The 27,005-nt window shown below is 46.3% G+C and overlaps 1 protein-coding gene across 3 annotated transcripts in view; it reads right to left on the bottom strand.

Moving 5' to 3' along the window:
- MYO16 (myosin XVI) overlaps window positions 1-27,005 on the bottom strand; it is a 574,710-nt gene that overhangs the window by 334,704 nt on the left and 213,001 nt on the right. For all 3 annotated transcript variants that reach the window (XM_082701002.1, XM_082701003.1, XM_082701004.1), the window contains exons 5-6: window positions 13,216-13,324; window positions 6,200-6,324 (exon numbers count right to left, since the gene is read on the bottom strand). In XM_082701002.1, coding sequence (XP_082557128.1) covers window positions 6,200-6,324; window positions 13,216-13,324 — 234 coding nt within the window. The remainder of the gene's footprint in view (window positions 1-6,199; window positions 6,325-13,215; window positions 13,325-27,005) is intronic.

The following is a 27,005-nucleotide window of genomic DNA, read 5'->3' as shown; positions in this document are numbered from 1 at the left end:
TGTGCCGTATTTTTTATTTTATAGAAGATCGCTTTGTTGGTAATCACTGGATTTGTGTCTGATTATGTGCTTCTGACACATTCCCAGATATAAAACTGCAATCCTAAAATAATGAAAATTTTTTCAATGTATTTGCCTACGCTGAGTCCCACAATGTTGGTGCAATCCCCATCCCGAGTGGTGTGTGGAGGGGCTCTTTCTCATAGACCCTTGGCCTTTGGGGCTTCACTATTATGTATTTCTAAAATGACTATAAATAAATTCAATGCCTGCATTCCTAAAAAATGGGTCTCTTTTGATATATCTGTAGGGTAGCTGTACTTTCTTTTGGGTATGGACTCTCACTGCAATTTGTTTTCTTACTGAGAGATGATCTTTTCCTTCATTTCTACGAATGCTGCATATTTTAAAACTATCAACATTTTGAAAGACCTGTCCCAAGTATCATATTCCTAGTTTATTATCTGCCTCTTAAGTTTGCTCATTATTTAATGCACAAGTGTTCATTTTAATTTTTGTCATAGTCAATGATCTCAGCACTTCCCCTTGTGCTTTCTCTCCCATTTCAATATTAGAAGGGCTTTCACCACCCAGACATAACTCCTTTTTACTGTGTGACACGGAAACTGGGGGTTCATTGTTAAGTTACTTACTCAGTCTCCTATTTGAGAATCTCATTAAAAAAAAATCTGTGTGTGAAATTTAAAATATATTCCCATTGAATGTCGTCTTATTTGAGGTCTGTGACTCTTCCCACTCTAGACCAGGCAGGCCACTAGGAGGCTAATGTCAAATTCTGATAAAAATTACCTTAGGAGTAAATGAAAATCAATCTTGAGGGATAGCTATTAAAGCAGCTGAAGGAATTAGTCCAGATTTTGAATGAATAATGGCAAATTTTCTCCAGTTCTAGTTTTCTATCAGAATATTAACAGAAGGGGGAGCCTGAGTGGCTCAGTCATGAAGCATCTGTCTTCGGCTCAGGTCACGATCCCCAGGGTCCTGGGACAGAGCCCCACATTGTGCTCCCTGTTCAGTGGGGAGCCTACTTCTCCCCCTCCCACTCTCCCTGCTTGTGCTTCCTCTCTCGCTTTCTCTCTCTCTCTGTCAAATAAATAAAATCTCTAAAAAAAATATTAACAGGAGATTTTTCCTACTATAGTTTTGAATGTGTAAGAAAATAATATGTATCACATCTCAAAGTAAGGCCAAATATGGACATCCGAAAATAGTTGACCAAAAACTGCCTAATTACATTTTTAATGTTTTATCTCTACACCTGCACCCAGTGTGGGGTTCGAACTCACAACCCCAAGATCAAAGCCACACACTCTACTGACTGAGACAGCCAGATGCCCCAGCCTAGATTTCCTTTGACTTCTACCTCTAGACTGAGGGTATAGTAGGTCCAAATGAGAGAGAAATGGAGACAGGACACATGAGAAATTTTTGTGTGGTGGTGGGGCCTGGGTCCCTCCCTAAATCACGTCGGCAGAGCTTGGCTTCAGGGGTCACCGACAGAAGCCATGTGTCCTCTGGAGTCTGGCGGAGACACGGTTACTGGTTTCGATTCCTGACTAGAAAAAATAAAGGGCAAGGGACAGGCTGGCTCTCTGCTTTCGTGGGCAGCGAAGGGGAGTCACAGATTTGCTGGCGTCTGCCCGCACTCATGAGGTCGCACCGGCAAAGACAAACACAGAGAGGACAGCCATGTTTGTTTTCCGTCCTGTTGCAGGGAGATGGCTGGAGAGCGTGCGTGGCCCAGTAGAGACAGGCTGGGGTACCCCTGACTCCCAGAGCGGAGGCAGGTGTGAAGGACCCTCTGGAGACCCCAGTGATGGGGGTGACGTATCTGAAGAACCCTCACCTCCTCACAAGGGAAGGGGTCAGCTTCTTGCCCAGAGAGCAGGACACCCGACCAGGACACCTCAAGCCCAAACCTTCCAGCTCCCAGTGTGTCTCGTCCTGCGCACCTGTCCCCTCCCTCCTCTCCCTCCACGTCACTGACACGGAAGAGGAGACGGTGATGAGAGGGGAAACAGACGACCATGGCCCCCTCCCTTCCATGGACTCCCTAATCTGATGCGACACGACGCCAGCAGTGGGTTCCAGATTTCGCTGACATCGGGGTCCTCAACACCTGAGCCCACCAGACCCCACAGGATCTCAGGGAGATTCAGGGGCTTTGCAAACTTGGATGGGAAAATGGCTTGTTTTATTTATTTATTTTTCTAACCCCAAATGAAATTTAGCAACTTCTTGAATGGTGAATCTAGGCTACACACCTACGATGCTATCATTGAAAGTGATATGTCCCTACACATTGCTGTCACAGCGGACATCTCCAAATATCCCCCATATTCAAATCTACCCTAACATCCTGGCAATGATTATCTGTCACTCAGTGCCTTCATAAAGAAGCACACGCATAACATATCACAAATTTAATTTTGATAGTAGGATTATGATGTTTCCATGTAACTGGCGTTCTCTGTAATACAGGCACCATCTTTATTACATTAAACACAATTCTGACAAGGAATCCACAGCTACACCGAGGTTTAGAGGGTAACACGGCATAAAAAAGATCAGTGAACCCTGATTTCACACAAGCTGGGACTTTTCATGGTTATATAGGACCAGACACTCTAATCTCTAAACTAAGGCTATGGTTTGTAATATAAAGTAACCACAAAAACTCTATTCCCTAAAAATGACCAGAAAGCTGATGGCAATGGCTAAGTCTTCATCCAGAAGTAAGGGTAAACCAGCGCTACTGAAAAGACAAAGGGAAACAAAAATAAAATTGCTTGATGTTTGCATCTCATGAATAATTCTTTTCCAACAAACCCAGTGAATACATCCCAAGGCCAGATGTTATATATCAAATTCTGTGACAAAAGAGAAAGAACCAGCATCTTCCTAATGGATCTGGAAGTCATTACAGTCAAATTTTCAAAGAGCATCTATGCACTTGAACTCAGGAATGCATTTCCATATGCTTGTAATGATTTTTTTTTTTTTTTTGGAATTGTGTCCTTTTTGGAGGCTTTGTTTTCTTCTAAAAAGAATTATCTGTGTAAACTAAGAGATCTTTTTCAAAGAGCAACATTATGTTTGGTTACTTTATTGCATATTCTAACAGAGGAGAAAAAGGCAATATACTACAAGTGTAGCAGTATTGCATCTTTTCTTGATAGTTTTACCTTTTTTGCACAATGTAACTGTGGGAAATGATGCCTAATTTTAAGCCACAACAGGCATGCCTACTCGGGATACAGAATTCTGTGGACGAGTGTCTTCTCACGGTTCCCACCAACAACAGACAGGAACGCACAGTCCGGAGGCCAGCATGGGGTGGCGGTCATTAACGTGACAGACTAACCAATTCAGACATAAGAAATCAATCTCACCCTCCACTTGCTCAATGCTGCGAGCCATCTTCGAGGGACAACTTCCTAGCCTCCCAACCACCGTTACTTCCCTCATGAAAAGCTCAGAGATGATTGTTTAGTTATTACACAACAATTTGTTTGCAACATTTATGCTCTCTGCTCAATTTTAAAAAGTCACAAAGAATGTCAAAATTGAAAATGACTGAACAGGATAGCAATGTATTGCTCTGTATTGATTCTTGAAACAGCTTCACTACTGAAGTAGGTGGGTCCTTCTGTTCAGTGGTATTTGAAACATGAATGCCATTTTAATTTAGCAGAGATTTTTTTTTTTTTTTAAGAAATCTAAAGCTGTAATGTCTTGTGCCAAACAGAGAAGCAAAGATCTATTGGGTTTCTGAGTTAGGCGTCAGTGCATGCCATGTTTTTAAAGAACCATTATCTGCTCCAGTCTGGATCTCGAGGCCCGCACTCCAATGAAAGTGCCCTAGCTGAGAAGACCAGTGACCTCCATGCTACTAAGTCCAATGGCCAAGTCACCATCTCCAGTCACTTGGTCTCTCGGTGGTATCTAACAGTTCACAGCTTCCTCCCCCTCCTCATCATACTTCCTTTCTTTGGCTCCTGTGACATCTCATTCTCCTGGTTCTCCTCCTACCTTGGGAACTCCTCCTTGCTCCTCTACCCTCTATGCCCCCTGCCCCAGAGATCATTTCTGGATCTTTCTCTTCTTCCTAAGCTCCATGGCTCAGTCCCAATTTCTCTTTCCTTCTGTATCAAATCTTTGATTTCACCCATGGTCAAGGCTTTCAGTGCCATGTTTCTATGCTAGTGTTCCCCAAATTGAGTCTGCAGTCCAGACAGCTCCTGAATTCCAGACTCTAGCAACCAACCACAAACCCAACACCTCCATGAAGACGGCTCAGAGGCAGCCATAGCTCTCTGTTCCCTGAAATGTCCATGTCCTAAGCTCATTTTATCCTTCACCTTCTGTCTCATTGGATGTCAACCCCATCACTCCAGGTGTCCAAGCTAAAAGTACTTGAAGTCACTCTGCAGTCATCATTTCTCTTCCACCACTTGGCCATCAGGAAGTCCCAGTGGATCTTCTTCCCATGCAGATGGAAGTTAGCCCCTTCCCACCCACTCAGCTTCCTGCAGCTTGGTCTGAGCCACACCACCAACCACTGGGTTACTCTCTTACCTGAACTCTCGGCATCAGCCTTGCCCTCTGACCATCCATCCTTAACAGCAGTCTGAGCAAGTGATGCTTTTAGAACGAAAGTAGGACCATGTCTTGGTCTCCTCAGAGCCCTCCAATGTGCTCCCATCGCACTCAGAGTAACTCCACGGTCCTCACACAGGTGCACAGACCCTGTGTGATCTGCGCCATCTGCCTCCCTCCTTCCCTTTACTCTACTTAGCCTCACAGGCCTCTGTGTTGTTTCTAAATCACAACACACCCACCCCTGCCTCAGGGCCTTTGCACCTACCACCATTCAGTCTTGAATGCTCCTATGCACACCTGTGGTGTGTGCAGACCTCTGTCAGGTCATTACTCAAAATTCCTCGTCAGTGAGACCTTGCCTGTGTGCCTCCAAAATGTCAACACACACCCAGTACCTCCTTGTCTCATTTTATTATTTTCTCTTTTGCATCTGCCATTGTTAATATGTTTTGTATTTAGCTCATTTATATTGTATATTATGTATCTTCCCCAATGCAATGAAGCCCACAACAAAAGGACTTTTGTGGTTTTATTCATTACTATTTTGTTCATAGGAGGTGGCTAATATCCCAATAGATTAATCACAATATTTTTCCATTTGAATGTGTGATTTTTCAATAAATTCTAAACATACTTTGTGTTCTTTGCTTGTAACTTGGTGTTTTTTTTTTATAGTCTTTTGAAATTTATATTCCAAAGTCCAAGATCAGTATCAAGGAAGATTATTCTATCTAGAGGTCTCAAGGTACTTGATCTGCATTTAATAAATCTAAAATTGTATCAGGTCTCACACCACTTTATCCATTTAGACAAATCACTTCTCTCATCACAGTATTCAACCTCACACCTTATTTCTGCCGTGGCAGAAACTGAATCACTTCTTCCAGACACTTCTACACAACCCATGCTTCAAGCATCATACTCCTGCCTGTTAGCTTAATTCCTCTTAATTTTTTCCCTGAGCCTCAATACATTTAGTTCCAACCGTGATTAACTTCAACACTAGCATGCCTAGTTCAAGTACATTTTTTGGGTCAATAACTCAGATGTTTTTTATTCTCATGATCAGATATTATGCTTATATTAGAATTAACCCACATTGAATTGTACTGTTTTCACATTACTGCAACTATGCCCAACAGCTATTTAAAAAAAAAAAAAAAAGAAGTAATGGCATAATTTTGCTTGGATTTCGAAATTCATTCACCAGAGTGACCCATAATTTGTGTTTGTTAAGATTAAAATGAAAACATCCTCCTGTAAGTTCCAGTTCAAATATCACACTGACAAAGTAACACATACAAATCATTCTCGATTTTTACAAACACACGGAAGGAAGGCCTGAACAGAACACGTCCACCTAGAACCCCTGGCTTCGAGGAGCAGCGGCGTATGGGATTTCTGTTCTCCTCTTTGCATACGTGGGTGTTTTCAAGATTTTTATGATTATAGGTAGTTTTTTCACGATCAGGAAAAAAAAAAGCCATTTTTACAAGTAGTACCTAATTCTACACAGGAGACATCGGCTGAAATTCTCTATTTCAGCAGGATTTCTGAGTCGCGCACGCAAACTCACCAGAGTCACTCCTTCATCGTTCCTCTCGTCAACATTCCCGCCGCCGGATAAGAAGTGTTTGACGTCTGTCAGCATGGCCAGTGGTCTCTGGAGCTTCATCTGTCTCAGCGACGTCAGGTCCACTCCTGGGGTGGGGAAACAGCCTTTCAAACCAAAGGCAAAGATGCTTCTCAGCCGCTGGGGGTCAACTCTGAATTTAACTTCCTGTTCTTTCAACGGTTCCCCTTTGAAGCCTCTCTTCCCCCTCGGAATTCTCACCCAGAGTCTGTATGATTGTTTGGCTCCGCACGCCTTCTATTCTCAGCTAGAAGACAGTCTTGAATAATTTTCCTCTTCTTATACGCCAAAGATGCGTATAAAGACATGCCGCCTTATCCACGGCAGGCTCTCTGTTTCAGTATGTAAATCCCCAAGGGGCATTGCCCAGAGGATTTTAAACTGTTTGAATTGAACTGGAGTTAAAAAATACAGTTTTTTATTCTCTATCATTTCCTGGCCAAAAGAGTTGCTTCCAAAAGAGAGGCGGGTCTCCTGGAGCAGAAAACTGCCTTTGCTGGGAAAACTGGGAACATCTACATAAATCTATGGTTTGGTGAATAGTATCGTAGCCACGCTAACGCCGTAGTTGGATCAACACAGCGCAGCTGTGTGGACTGTGGATGTGGGGCCCCCGGTGAAGGGGATATGGGGTCTCCCTTAGCTATTTCCACAACGTCCCCATCTATCTCAAAAGCTTTCCAAACGGATTTCAAGAGATGCTCCAATCGAGCATGTCATGACCCTTCGTGTTAACACAGAGGAAGCTCGTAAAGCGGAGCGAAGAGCCGGCCACCCAGCTTGGCCGAGGGGGCGATGGGGCCACCCAGAGCTCAGCCCGCTCACCGCCGGCCCCTACCTCAGCGCAGCCTCTATTTTTAACCTGAGATTTCAGGATCCTGAATCTCCACGGTAGCCCCTACCTTTGCGTTCACACCTCCCGTTCCCAGCCTGGTTCCTGGACGTAACAGGTGTTTACTAAGGGAAAAGGATCCACCTTCTTCTTAGAGAAGATAATCCCGCTGGTGAGGATAATTAGTCCGCCAGTGGCGGCTGTGAACCAGCCGCTCTTCTGAGCTCGCTCGCTCTCTCTCTCTCTCTCTCTCTCTCTCTCTCTCTCACCTGAGTCCTCATGGCAAATGTGCAGGTAGGCAAGACACTGGAGACCAGGGCACCAATGCCACTGGAGCGGTCCCCCTGGTCATGCTCCTCTGTGGCCGACCTCTCCCGGGGCAAGTCTGGGAAAAGAGTTTAACCCGCCTCACCGCCCACATCCGCAGTCCTCCGGGTCATAACATCCGTCCCAAGGGAGCAAAGCTACCGGGCACTCCTTCCGGGATCTGTCCCCAGGGCAGAGAGCATCCAGCCTGCGGCACACCTGCCGCCCTTGTCCCCTCCGAGCCAGCAGCTCCGCCTTGCGGCACAGCTCTCACCCAGAGCCTGGCCTCAGAGGTCAGGCTGCCTAGGCTTTAGTGCTGTCTTGTACCTACTTCTAGTGCCAATGGGAGAGGTGACTTCTCCTCAGCCTCACTTTCTCCACCTGCAAAATGGGGCTGGTCATTCTGGTTTCACTGGTTTTCATGAGGATGAGTTGCCAACAACACGGACAGCACCGCGCCCCGTGTTTGGCTGGTGGGCAGCACTCAATAGGCAGAAGGGGTCATTCCTACTCAGCTTTCTGATGCAGGGATTATGGGCCATTCATTTTGTGGTGTCAGGCGAGGACCAAGCAAAATAAACAAAATAAAGCAAAATGCACTCTTTGAGTAATGTGGGTTGTTTCAAATCCTGCATCCAAAGCAGAGACAGGAAGGACCACCAACGACCAGCTTTGGAATCTCCACGTGCCATGCTGGAAGCAGGAACAGATTTCCCCTAAGAGCTGCTTTGAGGTTTGTTAAGAACCAACAAAAACGATCACTCTCTTCTTATTTTTAGGATGATGGAAGTGAACATGTGAGTTAATTTTGGAAAATATTATTCCTCAAATGTCAGTGTTCAATTTTGCACAGTTGGAAGCAGCAGGAGAATCTGATGGTTACATTATTCTAACTTTTATAACCTGGCTCTGTTTATGGGAATGGTATGTATCTTTCAGAGGATTATTGAAACACAGGGTTAAAACTGAACGGTAGAAGAACAGGGTTCAAAGATAAAAGACAATTAGAAACAGAGTAGAGATCTCACTTCAGCTGACTTACGATGTGTCACGAGAAAGCCATCTATTCTAGCAGTGGCTGTGAAGGAATCAGAGGGGAATATTATGACCTTGTGTCTTATTATTTAAAACTTAATTTTGCTTCAGATATGATACCAAGTAAAATGTCATTTCGTATTTTCATTACGAAACATGCAGAAGTCTATTTTCAGTAAAAAACAGAACAGAAATTCCCTCTTTTCTTGGTCAAGCAAAGTTCTCAAGCTGCTCCATGAGAAAAACAACCAAGACTTATTACGGGCACAATAAGTCTATTCTGTAATGGGCAATGAGCCAAGCCTGTCTCTTTTCCAAAGAAATCAAGTTTCACTTCCACCCTGTTTTCTGAAAAACATTAATAGAAGCCCTGATTAGGTTTTTCATTTTGACAGGAATTGTGTAAAATCCTCTCTTTCAGGAAATAAGAAAAACATCATTTGTCTGAAATTCATAAGTGATTCCACGTGATACTAATTCCTGTCACCTGATCACCTCTGATACCTTCAGAAGGCGTTTGCCCAGAACTGAAATCACACGGACACCTCAAGTCAGTCCAAACCCCGTGCTCACTCACCTCCCTAACTGTCCCCCCTACAATAACATGGTTTTTGTAACAATTCCACTTTTCCTTTTCTCTGTTATCCCTTCTTCCCTGGGGTACCGTGTGAGCCCATGTAACTATTGAACCAGTGCCCGGCGATGGAGGCCTGGCTTCTCCCAGCTTCTAGAATTCCTAACTCTCAGCTTTATCTCCACTGTTCGCTTCTTAAGCTCATTAAATCCAAGAGTGGAAGGACGCTCTGGGCAGGCAACTAAGGGAAGCTGGTTCTGGCAAAGAGAAAGAAACACATTCAAGGCCAAAAGGTGTTTGAACCCTGCACCTGATCCCCCTTCTTCGATCCTGACTAGAGGCCTCACGTGAGGTGGTCCCGGGCCCCCCGGAGTGCACCGCCACCCCAGCGACGGTTGATTCCCAGGACGGCGATGTGGGGACAGCATTCTGAATGAACTCTATCAGGCAGAAGAAATTACACAAGGTCGCTGTGCGCTGATCAAGCTGGGAGTCCTCTGAAGAACCCTCACGGGGGTAAGGAGTTTCTGAGGCTGTTCCAAAACGAGAAAGCCCAGGGTTTTAACTAAGGCAGAAACAGTGTAACCCATAAGGGACGTGGACATATCAGAGGGACATCAGAGAAGCAGAATCTATTTGGTGACAATCGCATGTGAGAGATTTAGAAAAGAAAAGTGATGTTCTGATGGTTGGATTCCTGGCTAATGGGCAAAACAGAATATGGACAGGGCACACAAGGAGAGTGGTAACCCCCACGTTGGGCATGTGTTATTTCCAGTTGTCTGATACTCTTGTGTTACTAAACCTTGTGCAGTGCCAAGCAGAAGGTCTGCAGAGATCTCTGAGCTGGGGTCGGGTGGGTATTCCTGGGAGCAGGCAGGCAGTGGGCACAACACGCAGATCGGGGCGACATAAGCCCCACATAGCAGGCGGCGGGGTGCCAGAAGAGACCCAGAGACAATAGCTCTGGCAGCCATCCACATGTTGGCGCCTGCGTGTGCAAGCGGCACATCCAAAAGAGACGAAGGGAAAGCTCAGGGACGGTGAAGAGTACGAACTGTCACCGCCACCGCAGGGAGCAGTGGCGCGCAGGTCACCCACTGGCACGGGAGCACAGAACAGAAGGGAGACCTGTCAAGGAGGCAGCGGCCGTCTCTGCAGGGACACTTCCAGCAGCGGCAGAAGCTGCACTGTGGTGGCTCCGGAGAGACCAGGAGCTCAGGGAAGCAACGGGAGTGACCTTCTCTGAAAGGATGGATTTCCCGGGAAGGAGAGAGGGAACTGGCTGATGAAACGGGGCGAGCAGGGTGGAAAGCAGACCGTCTTCCCTGTGTCTGGCATCCGCCGAGGGCCACCCTGTGGCTCCCCCCAGAACCCTGCAGGGCTTTCTTCCCTTGCGGGAGCATTTTATAATTCTTTGCCTTCTGCGAAACCCAGCGGGGTTGGCCTCGCACCACAGAGCCCGGATGCGTCAGGCCTTCAAGCAGCGCCGCCTCTCCTTCTCCAGCCCCGGGAGCTCAGGCCCTGAGCCGCGGTTAGCGGCTGTGCCCCGGAGGGGACAGTGGGGTCAGCGGCCACTGTACAATCAGAACCTGTGACCAGTGAGTGGTCTTCCATGTAATCAGCTCGCTCCCGACCTCACCTGCCTTCAGCCACGCGCATCCCGAATGGATCAAAACCGGGGACACACATCCAAACCGGGGGTTTCAGTCTGGTTTTCCTGGGTTTCAGGTTTCAGCCTGGAAACCAGGGGGCATGCACCAAAACTTCAAGGAGGTGCAGCCACCCGGCTATTAAGAATGCAGTGCGGAAGCGCGGAGATCCGAGCAGTAAGGACCATCTCCGGGTGGGTACTCGACGTGTCCGAGGCTGTCGGCCCACGCTGTCGTCGCAGTTAACGCTAAAAGCACCCCGACAAGGGGGCCCGGGCATCAATCGAGTGAGACAGCATTCCCGGCAGGCGTGGCGGCCGCCAGAGACACGTGGGAGGGACCCCGGCAGGATCGGAGCAGAATGAATGACCGGAGGGAGAGCAGACGCACGGGAGACTCGGGCCGGCGCCACGGCGAGCGCGGATGGACGCGGAATTTAAAGCGGAGGAGAGACTAAGTGGAATTGGTTCCAGCAAACATGCATGTTACAGACCCATTGTGCCAGCCGCGTCGTGGCGGATTTTCTCCTAACCCGTCGGAGTCAATGCCCCCCCTCTTCCTGCTCCCTTAATCACATGTAAAATCAACCTCGTGGGGCACCTGGGTGGCTCCGCTGGTCGGGCATCTGGTTCTTGGTTTCAGCGGGTGTCGTGGTCTCGGGGCTGTGGGATCGAGCCCCGTGTCAGGCTCTGTGCTCAGTGGGAAGTCTGCTTAAGGGTTCTCTCTCTCTCTCATCCTCTGCCTCAGTTCCCCCACCCCCTGCTCGTGCTCTCTTTCACTCTCTAAAGAAATGAAAAATAAAAAATAAAATCAACCTCCCAAAGGAATACACTTATTTTTTATAGAGGATAGATAATACTGCTTTTGCAAATACTAAAATTTCTTTTTTTAGTTTTTTTTTTTCAGATTTTATTTATTTATTTGAGAGAGAGAGAGCACGAGAGGAGAGAAGGTCAGAGGGAGAAGCAGGCTCCCTGTGGAGCTGGGAGCCCGATGCGGGACTTGATCCCAGGACGCTGGGATCATGAGCTGAAGGCACCCAGGAGCCCAGCAAATACTAAAACTTTTTATCAAACAAAATCCTTGGAGGAGCTGGAAAGGCTTATCAGTCAGGTGAGTTCTTTTGCAAAGGAAGATGCTTGATTTTAGTTTTCAAAGAGAAATGTGGGCTGCGGCAGCTGTCAGAGCCTCAGAAAAAGAGCTGAAAGGTGGAAAGACACCAAGTAATGCACGGCCGAGCTCTGCACGCAAAGTCAGAATCGGGCACTGCCAGCCCAGGGTGTGCAAAGGTCCAAAAATAAACTTCACAGCCGTGGGATGTGCAGGACATCAAGCTTCCCTCCCCTTAGCAGTGACGGAAGCTGTCCTCAACGAGTCACCACTGACAAGAGGATGACAGACCTGACTGTGACCCTCCGGTAAGGAGCAGGTACTAGGAGTGAGAACAAGATCAGGGAGTGGCACCCCTCCCCCCACGCTGCCTCTGTCACCCCAGCCCAGAGACTCTGTGACCTTCAGTAGGACAGCCTGGCTCACGTTGTCCCTAATGAAGATAATGGTACTCATCCCGCTTTCAGAATTAATGACATAATATTTTTTAAGAACTCGCTGGCTGCTACGTACTAATTATTATTATTATTCTAAGCCATTCTCGGAATAAACCTTTTGATACAAGCGATCTGGAGGAGGCAGAGAGGGCAGGGAACAAAGAGGCAGCTGTGAGGGCTTTTCTTAGAAGCAAGGACAGAGTCAGAAGCGCTGCGTGGCTCTTAACATTTTTAAACTTTTTTGCTGACAAAAGATCATCCTTGAAAGGACTGGAGTTTCTTTGTTGTTATTTATACCTAAGCAGAAAGGGGGGAAAAGAAAACAGAAAGTGGCAGCCTTCTCCGGCTTGAGGCCATATTGGGTTCAGGATTTCAGATACCTCCCACTTTGCCCATGTCGAACTTACTCATGAAATTATACATTTCGGCTGTGCAATTAAACATTCTTTGTCAGGGGACATGGCTGGGAGCTTGGGCTCATCTCTTCAGGCTAGCACCGCCGCCGAGGAACCTGCTTCCACTACGGTACTCTCAAGCCACCGACAGTGGCGCCGGGAGGCTATGCGGGCTGCCCTCCACTTAAGCCCTTGCTCACGGGCGGGTCCTTCTTGCAAGGACCACGGACTCCGGCAACAACACACCTCAGATGACTGCCCAGCCTCTCAGGAACTCAATGTTCAGCTGTGCGGGTTCACTTTCGCCCCCTCCCAGTGGAGAACAGATTATAACTACAAACCCAGTCCCCCTCAATACAGGCTTCAGACCCTTGTTAAAATGTCCCTCCACTGCTGGCCTCCAGATTTCTGCAGCCTTGCAAAACGGCACTGACTAAACCAACAATGATCAGGGTGGGAACAGCGAAAGGTTCCATGGAAAGAAAGACTTCACGTCACGCAGTCTGGGGAAAACTTGTCCATCTGCAGTCACATAAGCACGCCCAAAGATTAAACCCGCGCTGGCAATTCTACCACGCGGCCCTTGATCTTTCTTCTGCTTCCCAAACACCCGCCTACCGTGTTCATCCAGATAGGTCAGCAGGATGAGGCTGGATTCCGTCCCCTCTACGGCGTAATCCAACGGGATATTTCCATTGACATCCTGGAGAAGGACGTCGGCTCCAGCCTGTGAGTGAAGAAGAACAAACAGAACGTGACGTATGCTGTTAGCAGAGGAAGCCGATCAAAACTCTCACTTCGAGGTTAGGCGGGACACAGGCGCGGGAAGTCTGTGGCAGATACGACCCTGGAGTATCGCAGGAAACCGTGAATACATTGCAAGAAAAGTACAGCAGTTACCTTGTGAGAAACTCCAATAAGGCTAAAACTGTTCAACTGACCTTTGCAAAGGCCTAAGTCCCGACTACTTCCCCCGCCCCCTCGCGCTAAACCCCGATTTCCAGCCCATGACCACGAAGCCAAACCCACCCGGTCATTTGCCTTGTTTCTACACAGCAGAAACCCTCTGTGCCTGCAGAGAGTCTCCGTGGAGGTCTTCCCTATGAACTTCAACCCATCTTCCCCAGACGATGGCATAAGCCCCTCGCGGCCCTTGCTCTCTGTGGAAAGTCATCTGAGAGCTTTTCTCCCCTACCATGTTTTAATAGAGGCTTGGACTAATGGCTTCTGGCTGTTTGTCTTTTTCTTTCTTTCTTTCTTTTTTTTTCCTCCTTCCAGAAACTATTTTCTGAAAAAAGCACCATCTGTAGATATCAATGGATAGAGTGTATTAAATATGGCCATGACAGTTCGTTCAGCTCCAAAGCAGGCTTCGTCAGGCACCTCAGAAGATGCCTGTCCCCCCCACCCCCACCCCCGCCACCCATCCCAGCTGAAATACAATGACAGATGTACTTGCCCTTTGAAAAAAATGTGCTAACATAAATCTTTAATGAGCACCATAAAATTTACCAGGCCTGCTTTGCATCTTTTCTTCAAGGGCATGGAGTGACCACGTCCCCACGGACCAAGGCTCCCCGTTCACCTCACAAGTCATGGAACTCAGGTCAGGGAAATGAAAGTCTTCCCCTGTTCCCTTGACCAAATACAATTCTGTGCTGTGATGTTACTGAAGTTCACATACTCTCCAAATTCCTAACGTGACATGAAAAGGTGTGTGACATTCATAATCTTATACACCGAAATGGGGGATTTTTCGCCTTCTGTATTAAAGAAAACAGCTTTTCTATACCTTACCGAGTCCACACAATGTTTGCAAAGGACTGCTCTAAGTATCCTGTGAAGACAAAGTCGATTCAAGTGGCAAAACCATGTCTATCTTGCTGTCTTGCCTGCAGGGAACTATGCATTCACCTCCCCACCCAGAGTCAACCACATTCTACTTTCTGTAATCATATCAAGCTACTCCTGTATTTGAACATAGTAAGTTCTATAATGCAGGTTTTCACTTGGCTAAGGAAGCAAGTTAAGTTTAACGTCCTTAAGACTTCAAACAATCTTCTTGGTGCATTTAATTTTTTGAAGTTATTCAGAGTTTGAAAAGTAGTCACTTGAGGCAATACTGTGAAGCAGACTCTACTAATGAGTCTTCCCCGTTAGTGTCCACGCAGGAGAGGAAGATTTTGCATAACTACTCAAGTGTCACTTGTTAATGAACCAATTAGGAGAGAGAGAACCGCAGGGTGTCCTTGTCGACTTCAACCCTCACAAGCAGAAGTCGATCGCGTCATTCCCTTTCTCCCCCGCACATTGACGTTCCGGCTAGAATCTTATCTCTGCCAAACATCTGCACACAAGGCAGCAGTGACTATACCTGTTGAACAGAAGAGTCATGTATCATCAGTAACAACATAAAGAAGTAGGACGACAGCCTGGCGTTGAGGAGGATGGTGCACTTGGAGAGAAGGCTTCCTACTCTCCTCAGAAGTAGTGAGGCTCCTTCAAAGCAAGTCTGAAACAGACACCTGCCGCTCGCTATGTCAGCTGGGCTGTTCACGCAAACTCCAGCCCATTCATCACTCACCGGTCTGTGCTGCACAGTCACCTGGTGTCCCCCCGTACTGAAGGGAGCCCTTCCTGGGGTGGGAAACTTCCCTCACAGAAGACCATAGCTTAGTCCCTGTTACTGTCCCTGCCTACTACTGCGCCTGGCCCATGGTAGACACTAAAAAAGGTTTACTGGGGGGGGGGGGGAGGCAAAAGTGAACTTAGACTAATTATTAAAAATTAAGGCAGAAAACTATAATTTTCATCATTTTGAACTAAATTTCCTGACCTTTATTTTATGGGTTCTTGAATAAAATGACAAAATCACTACCTGCATTTGTGCATTTCCTGCCTTTGCTGTTTCGGGAGGACATTTGTGACCCTCCCGTCTCTCCTGCTGCTTCTTCCTCCCTCCCTCCTTGCTTCCCTCTCTCCGTCTCCCTCTTCCCTCTCTCCCTCCTTCTCCCCCTCTTCTTTCTTCCACCACTGGGCAGGGTGAGAGTGCCCCACGTGCAGGGGGTCCTGGTGCTGCCCCCCCCGACCATCTGGTCTTGGGAAAGGGCCGCAGACAGGCTGAGCGATGTGCAGTAAGAACACTGGTCCCCTGGATCCCCTGAGAAGCTGTGTATCTGGAATTGCATACCTAGTAAAGAAAACAAAAATGGAAAATACCACCATTGATAAGGTTTGCGACTGGTTGTCATTCTTAGCATGACCGGCTCGAGCATTAATATGCACTTTTAGTTGTTAATGGATCCCACTGGAACTGAGGGGCTGAGGGCTTGCAGAGCAAGACTTCTCCTCAAAATGTCAGAGATCTGCCTCAAGACCGTCAGGATGGTCTGATTTCCAGCATACAGAAAGGAAAAGGCCCATGGGGTTGGGAATCAGTAACATTTATAACACATTGTGCCAGTACTTGTTTGTTTAAATACTTTGAGCCACCCAGTAAGATGAATTTTCTCCGTTTTGCAAAGTGAGAGCCAATAAGTTATTTGCTAAAAATACCCCCTTCACACTGTCCCTCCTTAATATGAAATTGGAAAAATTATAAAAGTATATATGTTCTAAAATATCTTTCCCTTCCAGACATGATATTCTTAAATACTTCCTTTAAAAAAAAAAAATTCTTATTACATTTCAAATTTCATTCCACGGGTGCTAAGAGTCCACTAAACGGTTTCTCAGCACCGAATATCAAAACCAGGGAGAAGGGCTCCTGAACTGGGCCACATATTAATTACAGTGTTTCCGTGGATACGGGGCTCACTATTTTCAGTACAGAATGTGGGCGCCGACAGCAAACACGAACTTCCATCTCCCCGTGTGCCGGTGCGTGCCTTTCACAGCGCACCCCGCGGTTTCATGCCAGGGCAAGAGAAGCAGGACAAGGCCAGGGCTGTAGGCGAGACTTTCCAACACGGGACAAAGATGTCCAAGGTTGTACCTACTCTGTGATACAAGAACATCTGTCTAAGCCATCACGACGTGCTTTCCGAAGCTCAAGCAATCTTTTAAAATAACTGGATGCTGTACTTTATCAAAACAGACGGTTTAGGAACTGGCTAAAAACTGTAAAAAGACAGCCAGAGTGAGGAGAGAGGGTAGGCACACATTCTTTCTCATTTATATCCAGGGCCCGGGAACACCGCGGGAACACCCCGGGCCCTGGGAAGCATGTGTGTGAACGCAGACATGCGTTAGTGTGTGTGCACGGGGGCACGCGTTTGTGTGTGTGCACGCACGCACGTGTGTGCAAAGCCTCTTCCTCGTTCTACTTTCCCACGCCTGATCACCAGGTGGTCCGATTTCTTATACTGACTGTCCTCACTGTCCTTTGTGTTCCTCAAAGAATGCTCACGTTAAGAAAAACTTGCGTTGGTGAGAACAGCTCAGCCAGAACATTATTCTTGTGCCGTGCAGACCGTGAGGCACGCCCTTCAGTTTGGCCTCAAGACAATCAATCACATCGTGATGGATATTCATGAGGGAAATGAAAGTATTCGATGTTCTCTATGCAAAATCCCGCTCCTCAAATACTTCCTTCAGCTGAGGACTGGACGGTTCCTACAGGAAGCCCTGGGCACATTTTCTCTAAGGAAGGCCACCCAACCTCCAGCCTGTCCTAACTTATTATGGTCCTTGGTATTGGAAATGGAACTCAAACATACCACTCCCCCACCTGCCAGATAGGAATCTTATTTACTGCCCATCCGATGACATATGAACCCATAAGCGCACCTTTCCTGTAAATAAACACTGTATCGGTTGCTTTATGTTACAGTTGAATGTCAGTGAAAATACTCACCACGTCTTTCACTCAGTAATAATTCTCTAACACATTAATACTGGAATTTTAATGAGAGGCACATGGTGGCATCTTAATAAGCAAATGCACTTGTTATAGGTTAACATTTTCTGGTAACTATTTAGATGCAGTTTCACGTTTAGTTAAATTTGCGAGAACAGTACAAAGAGGCCCCGTGTGCCTGCTAGAGGCTGAACGGCATCCCTCCTGCCCCCACCTGCAGAAACACTGAAACCGTAATCCCTAGTAGCCGTGAAGATGACTCACTTGGAAACAGGATGGGTGCAGACATAACTAGCTGAGTTAAGATGAGGAGCCCCGGGGACACACGCCCAGAGGGAAGGTGGCCACGTGAAGACAGAGGCAGAGATGGGGACCACACGGCCAACGGCCGAGGAACACCAGGTGGCCCCAAGAGCTGGACCAGTAAGGTAGGAGCCTCTCCTAGAAGCAACAGAGGGGGCACGGCCTTGCTGACACCTTGCTCAGACTCCTGGCCTCCAGAACTATGAGACCGTAAATTTCTGTTGCTTTAAGCCTTTAGTTTGTGGTATTTTATTGTAGCAACCTTAGGAAACTTATACTCTGCCCTTTACCCAAATTCACCAATTTATACTTTCCCCTTATTTTTGCACTCACTCTCTGTTTTTCCTGAGTCTCTCTTTTTAAAGATCGATTTATTTACGTGAGAGAGAGAGGGAGAGGGAGCACATGCAGGCACAAGAACAGGGGGAGGGGCAGAGGGAGCGAGAGAATCCCAGGTAGACTCTGAACCGTGCACGGAGCCTGATGAGGGGCTCGATCCCACAGCCTTGAGATCAAGAACCAAAACCAAGAGCCAGAAGCGTAACTGCCTGAGCCACCCAGGTGCCCCTCCTGAATCTCTTGAAAGTGAATCACAGGTACCACCTCCCTTTACTCCTAATATTTGAGTATGCTTTTCACAAGAATAATGGTAATTCTTGTGCATAAAAGTTATTGCATCACAACATTCAGCATTCCTAAACACTATTATAGAAACCAGCATGCACGTGCAAATGTCCTTAATTCTTCCAAGCGTATTACTGAAAGCCATCTCCCCAGCTCAGGAGGTAACCCACGGTCCCCCAGTGCATGGACTTGTCCTTTCTTTCTCATCCTCTCCAATTTGGAACAGGCCCCCTCTTTTCATTTAAAACAATATTTTATTTAATTTTATGAGAGAGAGAGAGAGCAAGGGAGCATGAAAGGGGAGAGTCAGAGGGAGAAGCAGACTCCCTGAAGAGCAGGGAGCCTGATACGGGACTCGCTCCTGGGACTCTAGGATCATGACCCGCCCGAGCTGAAGGCAGTTGCTTACCCCACTGAGCCACCCGGACACCCAGCCCTTTTCTTTTCAAGGCCTTCTTCACATGGCCTTACAAGAAGGTTTTCGGCAGGCAGATCACAGAGGGGGCAGCACGTTTGTCCCATCGCACCCCATCCGACGGGTGTGTGATGTCCCTTGGTCCCGTCACTGAAGGCGTTAACCTTGGTCGCTGGCAGAGCTGAGGTTAGCCAGGTTTCTGCACTGCGGAACCACAGCTAGGGACCCATGAGTGCACGCTGATATCAACAAACACATGAATATCCAAACAGAGGGGAGAAGAAAAGCCTCCTCCTTACAACAGAATCCCAACGCACGCATGCAGGACGCGTGACAAGGTTAGAACCTGGCATTCGCTCCAATCATAATCGATTCAGATAAAAATCACCAAGGGAGGTTAACACTATGTTCCTGGGTGCCGGAAAGGCGGAAGTTTGAAGGAAACTTTGATGAGGAATAGAATATTTACACAGTCCTCAAATATCCTGCCACAAAATATTCCACTTAAATATAAAAATGTTGGCGTCTAACATGATAGGGAAAATAGAAAATTCTGGGAGCGGATGTTTCGTGCTTTTGAATTGCAGATGGTTTCCCTTCTTTCTGTAGAAAATTTTGCATTATGTGCTAGCAGGAAAAAACGAGGTTGTCCCAAATGAATGTATAATGCACGGGCAATTATTTTGGTTCGGAACGCATGCTGATAGCATGCTGCAAGCTTTTAGTTTAAGGATATATGGGAACTGCACCGTGGGATCAGAGGGACAAGGCTTCAGGTGTCCACATCCTCTGGACCCCAACCTGTTAAAGATTATCTCCAGATTTTTTAAATTCACTTGAGCAAAAATAGAGTGTTTGGGAAGCACGACAATATTCACTTCTGAACTCTTCATGGCATCTCGTATTAAGTAAACAATAAAAGTTGCTATCCTACAAGAAATGCACATTCAAGAGAAAGAAGCATATTTTGATGAGAAGAAGAAATCTGCACGGGGCTTCTGAGTTAGACATCCATGAAAGTTTAATTGTGTGTTTCCAGTATCTTACATTCATTGAGGAGGTAAGTTAGACCAGGCTGTTCAGAGATAGAAAGTGGGACATCAGAACTCAGGGAGCTGCAAAACACGGACATGACCGTCAAGGGTGTTTGACTTAGAGCTTGCAGAAGGCAGGAAAGGGGGAGGGAAGTTCTCCTGGCAGAACGTAACGAGGCTTGGCATCAGAGACGCCGTGCCAAGTGTCGGGTTGCTGTTTACCGGTGTCATGACCAAGAGCAAAACACCTAATTCAGCCCCTTAGTTTGCAAACTACGACCAACTATTACTAGTTAATGGAGACGCCAGTTCTCCTCAGTCTAAGCCCAGCACAGTGCCGATGTACAGTAGGCACTCAGTGAACTACAGCTCTCCTAATAAAGGCAATCAGCAAGGAAAGAATACCTTATTAAATGTGGTCTTTGTAAAGATGAGCATGAGCTATGCTACAGCATAAATCACCCATCCTCCCCTGCACACAGGTGTTAGCTGGGTCCTGAATTCAAGTTCCAAAAAGCATGGGCAGAAGGAAACAGCAAGAGAGAGAGAAGTTCAGCCCAAGCTCCTTGAAGGCTGAGGTGGTGTATTTGGTTTTGTTGCTTCCATGCTTCCCCTCACTCTTACTGGACAACGTATTTGACAAAGCCAGCAATGAGGAAGCAAAATGATTTCAGTCAAAGGCGAGAAATACTTGTAAAATGTCACGCCCAGAATATACAGGTCCAGCGATGTTAAAAGTTTCAAGTGCAGCACCTAATGCAAACCAGAAAAAAAAATATCTGAATGCTCTCTACTCTGCTATTGACAAAATGCACTGTGCTCTGAGACGTATGAGGGACTCTTTGTAAGTCTGTTCCTTAAAGAGAACCCACATGCAACAAAACACTTTTATGAAAGATTAAATAGAAAGGTACAGGTACTTCTGGAAGAGATCTCCCAAAAATCTATTCAATCCATTTATTTCCCGGTAATTTACTACTTGGCTTTTGATGTGTGTCTTCCAGCTCTTCCAGCCAGTGACCCAGGGAAACTGTGCAGACCCTCCACTGCTGCTTACAACCAATTATTTGAGAATGAAAACAAAACTTTCTAGCAACCCTGTCGTCTTCAAGGACAAACTCCAAAGAACCACAAAAGCTTCAAATAAATCAGAACAAAGACAGCAAACTCCTTTTATACAAAGACAAGCAAAATGCCTAAGACTCCCCCCAAAATGAAACCTAAAATCACTGAACAAAAAGAATAATAGGTTCTGACCCACAGGGCCACCAAATGCCATCAGGAAAGACAGAGGCTCATGTTCTGAGAACTACCTATTCTCTGTACCCTGTATCACTTTTCACTTATTGCCGTTGAATTGGGTGATTGGCAGAAATGCTATTTTTTTTAAAGATTTTATGTATTTATTTTGACAGAGAGAAATCACAAGTAGATAGAGAGGCAGGCAGAGAGAGAGAGGGAAGCAGGTTTCCTGCTGAGCAGAAAGCCCGATGCGGGACTCGATCCCAGGACCCTGAGATCATGACCTGAGCCGAAGGCAGCGGCTTACCCCACTGAGCCACCTAGGCGCCCAAAGGAACAGGTTAAGAAACTGTTAAACCTTAAAACCTGGAGACACTGAATTGCCACCTCTTTCCCCAAGGCTCTGAGACATTCCAGTTGAAAGCCCTATGGCCATCAGGAAGGGAGGGTGTCAGGTAGGGTATGCACCAGCAGATACCTGTAAGAGTGAATTAATTACTCCTGATGAGCACCAGTGAATGGTGCTGAGAGGGAAGAAACCACCTTCCTGCCACAGTCCGTCTCTCTTGTACTTGAGTCAGAATACCCACAGGATTCCCGAATTCCCATTTGCCCACAATCATGGAAACTCAGGGAACAGAGGCAGAAGATCCATTCATCCCTGGTCTCAAGCTGAGACATTCCCGTGGGTTTGCACGGTTGGAGCATTAGAGGGAAAACTAAAAGCATGCAACTTTCCTCCTGCTTCTGCACTGTTAGCAGATAATGTAGGAAGCAATACCACAAGGGAATCCTTTCATTCATTAAGAACTATGCATTAAGCCCCTTATTATAATTAAAATGTACTTTGAGATTAATGATTATGAAGTTTTCTGGTAATAAAAGTTTTAAAACCTGTAGGACCACCATTTAAATTTTATAACAGTTGAAATTACATTGGAGGAGATATTTACAGCTCAGTCTGTAAACATCTGAGGTCAGTAATTACTACTTTGGGAGCATGTAAATATTTACTGGCGGTCCTGCTGTCATGCAAAGTAACAAACCATGTCAAGAAAACAAAATATGTCAGAAAGAAAGGATAATCGGAGAATTCCAAGTGAATGGGTGTGGACAGCACTTAAAGACATACTAAAGAAGCCCGGACGTGTTTCTACAAGGGACCAGAGTTTCATGGGTGCATAGCAGGGGGCAGATGTGGGTTCGTGGGACCACAGCCTCAATCCTCATCTTCCAGACCAAAGATGAAAAGTCAACGTGTAGGGACATAAACATAGTTATTTAACATGAGATAGATATAAAAACCAGAGAGCCATCTAGAAGAGTCCAAAGGGATTGTCTCCGGGAAGAAAAATGTGCAGGGAAGGCCACAGCTAATCTGACAAGTCTTCCAACAAGTCCTGTAGAATGATCTGGCTTTCTAGATATGGGTTTGCACGACAGATACAAACCAGAAGTGAAAACAATGGCATACAGGAAATAATTTATGTCATGAAACGTGTATTGCCAGGATCATGAAATCATGTAATAACAGTGTCAAGAGCATAGAAAAAGTAATGAAAATTTGTATAAGATGTCTAAAATAGGAGAACACTTAACTAAGGCCATCTGTATGATCCAACCAACTAAAGCATGTCATAGAAGAAGCTTGTAAGACCTGGAGATGTACAGCATGTGTATATAAAAAGATGGACGCATTATTAAACCACTGCCAACACGGCCAACCTTCCAAATTTAAAACGATGGTGGACACGTTTTGTGTTACACTGGGGTGACCACCCAGCATCCGCCTTTCTTCCCTCTTTGAGACTGAATGATGCTGTTTAGCATGTGGCAGCTCTTAACAGGCACACGGTCAAAGCCCTAACAGACACTCGAAGTACCATTTCTCTATTAACTACTAAACTAATACAAATAACATTTCTCTATTAAATACCAAAGTAAATACATGAAGCAGTTCTACATAATAGAATGGCACTCGATGCCATAAGTGTTACACAAGGTAGAACTTGCACAATCACAAAAACAGAATGCTGGGTATGTGTTCCAGATTACCACCAAAATACTTCTGGGTTTCGTTTCTCGTCTCTTCTCTTCTTTTCTTTTTTTAAGACTTTATTTATTTATTTGCCAGAGAGAGAGAGGACAAGCCAGGGAGCACCGGAGGTAGGACTCGATCCCCTGGCATCATGACCTGGGCTGAAGGCAGATACAACCGACTGAGCCACCCAGGCGCCCCACTTCTAACTGACATGAATACACAAACTGGTGCTTTTAAGAATCTCTCTTTCCTTTACTGACTGCCTTAAACTCCTGGACAGGAGGAACACTAGTGAAGGTCAACTATCAGAGGTCTTTTATTCTGGTATCTCTTTCTCAGTACAACACTCACCTTATTTTATTATTTCCTGTGTCTCCCCGCCCAGCGCCACGACTCCTTCACAGCCGTAACTTCCAGCTGACACATGATCCTTTCTAGTCCAGGAGGTTCATACGTGTCGTCTGTGTTGGAGTCAGCTGCCTCCCCCTTTAGTAACTCCCCTACACTTTCCCCAACTAACCAGTCTGACCCATAGGTAGGGATATCTCCACGCCCCTATCCAGCAGGAAGACGTTACAAAGATGGGACCGTCCACCTTCGACAGCCTTAAAGATTTATGGGTCACAATTGTTTAGGAGGGAAATGAAGAGGGAGCAGAAGGTGAGCACAAGAGGACACCCTACAACACCCCCCTAAGCCCCCCACCCCAGTGTGGAATATGCGTGACTTTCCTCGTGGAAGCTCCCAATTGTCTTAATGTTAGGGCCTTACTCAGTAAGGGGCGGGTGGGGCTAGGTAGGGAGAGAGAGGTAGGGGGCCAAGGGATCAGGGACTTGCAAAATTCAAAAACTAGAGAAAAGGTAACAAACCAGACCACTGGTCCTGGGTGTCAGACACCCGGGTCCTGTAATAGCTGCTTCCCACCAAGAGAATTACCTGATGCTATGAAGGGAGTAAGCTACTGACGGCTTCATCACGAGTCCTTGCTCTATGGTGATATCAATAGAGGTATCACATGGATTTAAGTTCCCTGGTTAGCTGTCTGTAAAAGACCACCCCTAAAAGCCATCAGTGGCAACCTTGTTGGGACCCCTCTTGAGAGCTTTTTCTGTACCTTCATCTAATGGAAAGATCCCTTTAATGAGGAACAGAAGCCAAGCTTAGGACAAAGCAGAAGCTGACACCCCACAACCCCCCACCCCCACCATGAGATATAAGTGATGTTCCTCCTGCACTCTGAGTTGCTCTAAAGCTAAGGATAGGAAAAACAAGTAATTAACTCATAGAGATCACAGTCCTGCCAGACAGGCGTCTCCCTCATTTATAAATGTCTTAGCAATCTATAAGAACAAAGCATTTCCATCAATAACCAACTAGCTTCCAGAAGGAAATGCAGATACAATTAAGTGTTTTTTTTAACTCTCCCCTCCCCCAGACAGATGTGGAATGCAGTGCTCCTCCAGGAGGCTCCCAACTATCTGGTAAAGCCTTGGTAGAGGGAAAACAACTTGAACTTGAGGATGGCAAGGCCACAGGAATCCTGTGAGTCTTCTTTAACATAAGAAAATCCCTTTGAAACTTTCACTTTTCCTTACCTCCCCCAACTCCCAAGTGTATAATGAGCCGCCCCTCCTGACCCCGGGGCAGCAGCTCTTTCTGCCCAGGGGTCCTGTCCCCGTGCTTTAATAAACCACCAGTTTGCAGCAAACACGTCCCAAGAATTCCTCCTTGGCCTTTGGCCTCAAACCCTGAAGTCTTCACTCACTCTCCTTTGTTCTCGAGACTCACTCTCCGACTCTGTGAGACAAGAACTTCGCTCTCTGACACCATTTTGGTGCCAAAACCTGGGAACACTTCCTCCAAAGGGTGAGTAAAAGGGGACTCTTCCTTCCTGGGAGATGTCCCTCTTAAATCAACTCTTCTCATAAGCAGTAAAACCAGGCACCTGTTGGCCACTTAAAGACAAAGAGCTCGCCGCTGTCTGAAGCCTCCGGTGACAGGCTTCTGGAGAAAGCTGTGGTCAATCCCCCTTTCCTCAAAGGATGGAAATGTTGGCCTAACCCTCCCCAGTTCTCCTTTCTATTCATTGGCTTTTCTTCAATGACTTTCTCCAGCATTGTTCCTAGAGGGAAAAACAACCTGAACTTGACAATAGCAAGGCTCCAGACCTTCTAGGTCCTCATTAGCATATGAAGGTTCTTTTGAAAGCCTCCCTCTCCCTTACCTCCCCAGCTCTCAGAAACCCCCTGCAGCAGCTCTTTCTTCCCAAACGTCCTGTCCCAATGCTTTAATAAAACCACTATTTTGCACCAAAAAAAAAAAAAAAACCACTAGTTTGCACCAAAAAAAAAAAGGCTACCAATACATACACACAGCATCAGATAAATTCTGTATAAATTCTAAAATGTGGGGAAGAAGAAAGACAGATTACAAAACACATCAAAACATATTCACTGCTTATCTCCGTGTAATCGAATTATTAGTGATTATTAATTTTCTTCTTTTCCTTTATTTTCTTTCAATTTTCTTTCTACAATAAATGTGTGATATTTATACTGAGAAAAATAGTTTTCAGAATAAACAATGAACAAAACTATGAAAGGAGGTGAAAACACAGGACCATTCTCTTGGGTTCACGGAAAGTTTCGAAGATTCTGAAGTCGAAGGTGAGGAAGGAAACTGAGACGAGCCGGCGACTGTCTGGAGAGCGAGCCTGAATGACTCTTGAATCAATGAACGGCTACCACATAAATAACAGTCAACCCTCCAATTAAAAGATAAAATTTCGTAAGCAAGCATACTGAATAAGTGTTTCCGAGAAAAAGCTAAGACAAGAAATCATGGGTTCCACGTTAGTACAGAGCCCTCTGTGGTTAGGGTAAATGGAACATAATTTCAAGGTATTGGGCAAGTAGCTTCCATTACATGTCCTGCTGAGCTGCACGTTTGCCTTCGTATTATGGTTTTGTGTGAACCACACAATATTCGTTCACTAAGACCTGCATGAAGGAGCCAGCGTCTTCCCGCCGCATTGATTACTCATGCAATTTTTCTCCAATACCAGTCAGGGCACTCCGCTTTCTCAAAAAAGCATAGTTTGGGGGCGCCTGAGTGGCTCACTGGGCTAAGTGTCTGACTCTTGGTTTCAGCTCAGGTCACGATCTCACGGGTCCTGAGGTCCGGCTCCAGCCCAGTCGGGCTTGGTGCTCAGCAGGGTGTCTGCGAGAAGAGCCTTTCCCCTGCCCCTCCTCCCACTCCTGGACATGCTCTCTCAAATAAACAAATAAATCTTTAGAAAAAAAAATCATATTTTGTTCATCTGAACACCCCATACTTTGTTCTGAGAAAATACAATCTTTTCCAAGACTATTGGCCAGCACACTGGGAATACAGTGGATATTCTCAGTCCCGACACACCTTGCGCCAGTGGACTCCATGTGTGATTTATCCCTGATGCCTCATAGTATCAGCTCCTCTTTTTTTCTTCTTTCTTTTTTTATTCTAGAATATTCTATTACAGTTGTACTGTTCCACACCACACCACACATAAGGAGGGGAGACCTCACAGGGTTTATGTGTCCTTGCATTTGAGCTAGGGATGCCGTCGGCAACCTTCCTAGCCTGTCCGTTCCCACGTTGGAATGACCAGTTTCTCGGGTTAATTTCAGGTCCCCCTCCACAAGGAGATGCTGCCGGCACGTTTCCCTGGACTTCACAACAGTACCCGTTTCTGGTTTGCCTTCCAAATCTGGCTTCTCTTTTCCAGTCTTCTCTGCAGATTCCTGTTTCTCTCACAGTCCTCTAATTGGCATACTTCGGACCCTCTTTTAAATGTTTCTTTTTTTGGACTTCACATTTTGACAGGCTGATCTGATTTACTCCAGGGCTTCT

The sequence above is a fragment of the Mustela nivalis genome, assembly GCF_964662115.1.
Source record: "Mustela nivalis genome assembly, chromosome: 15".
In the NCBI taxonomy this organism is placed as follows: Eukaryota; Metazoa; Chordata; class Mammalia; order Carnivora; family Mustelidae; genus Mustela; species Mustela nivalis.
The sequence above is the reverse complement of the archived record's forward strand: the minus strand, read 5'-3'. Positions and strand labels throughout refer to the sequence as shown.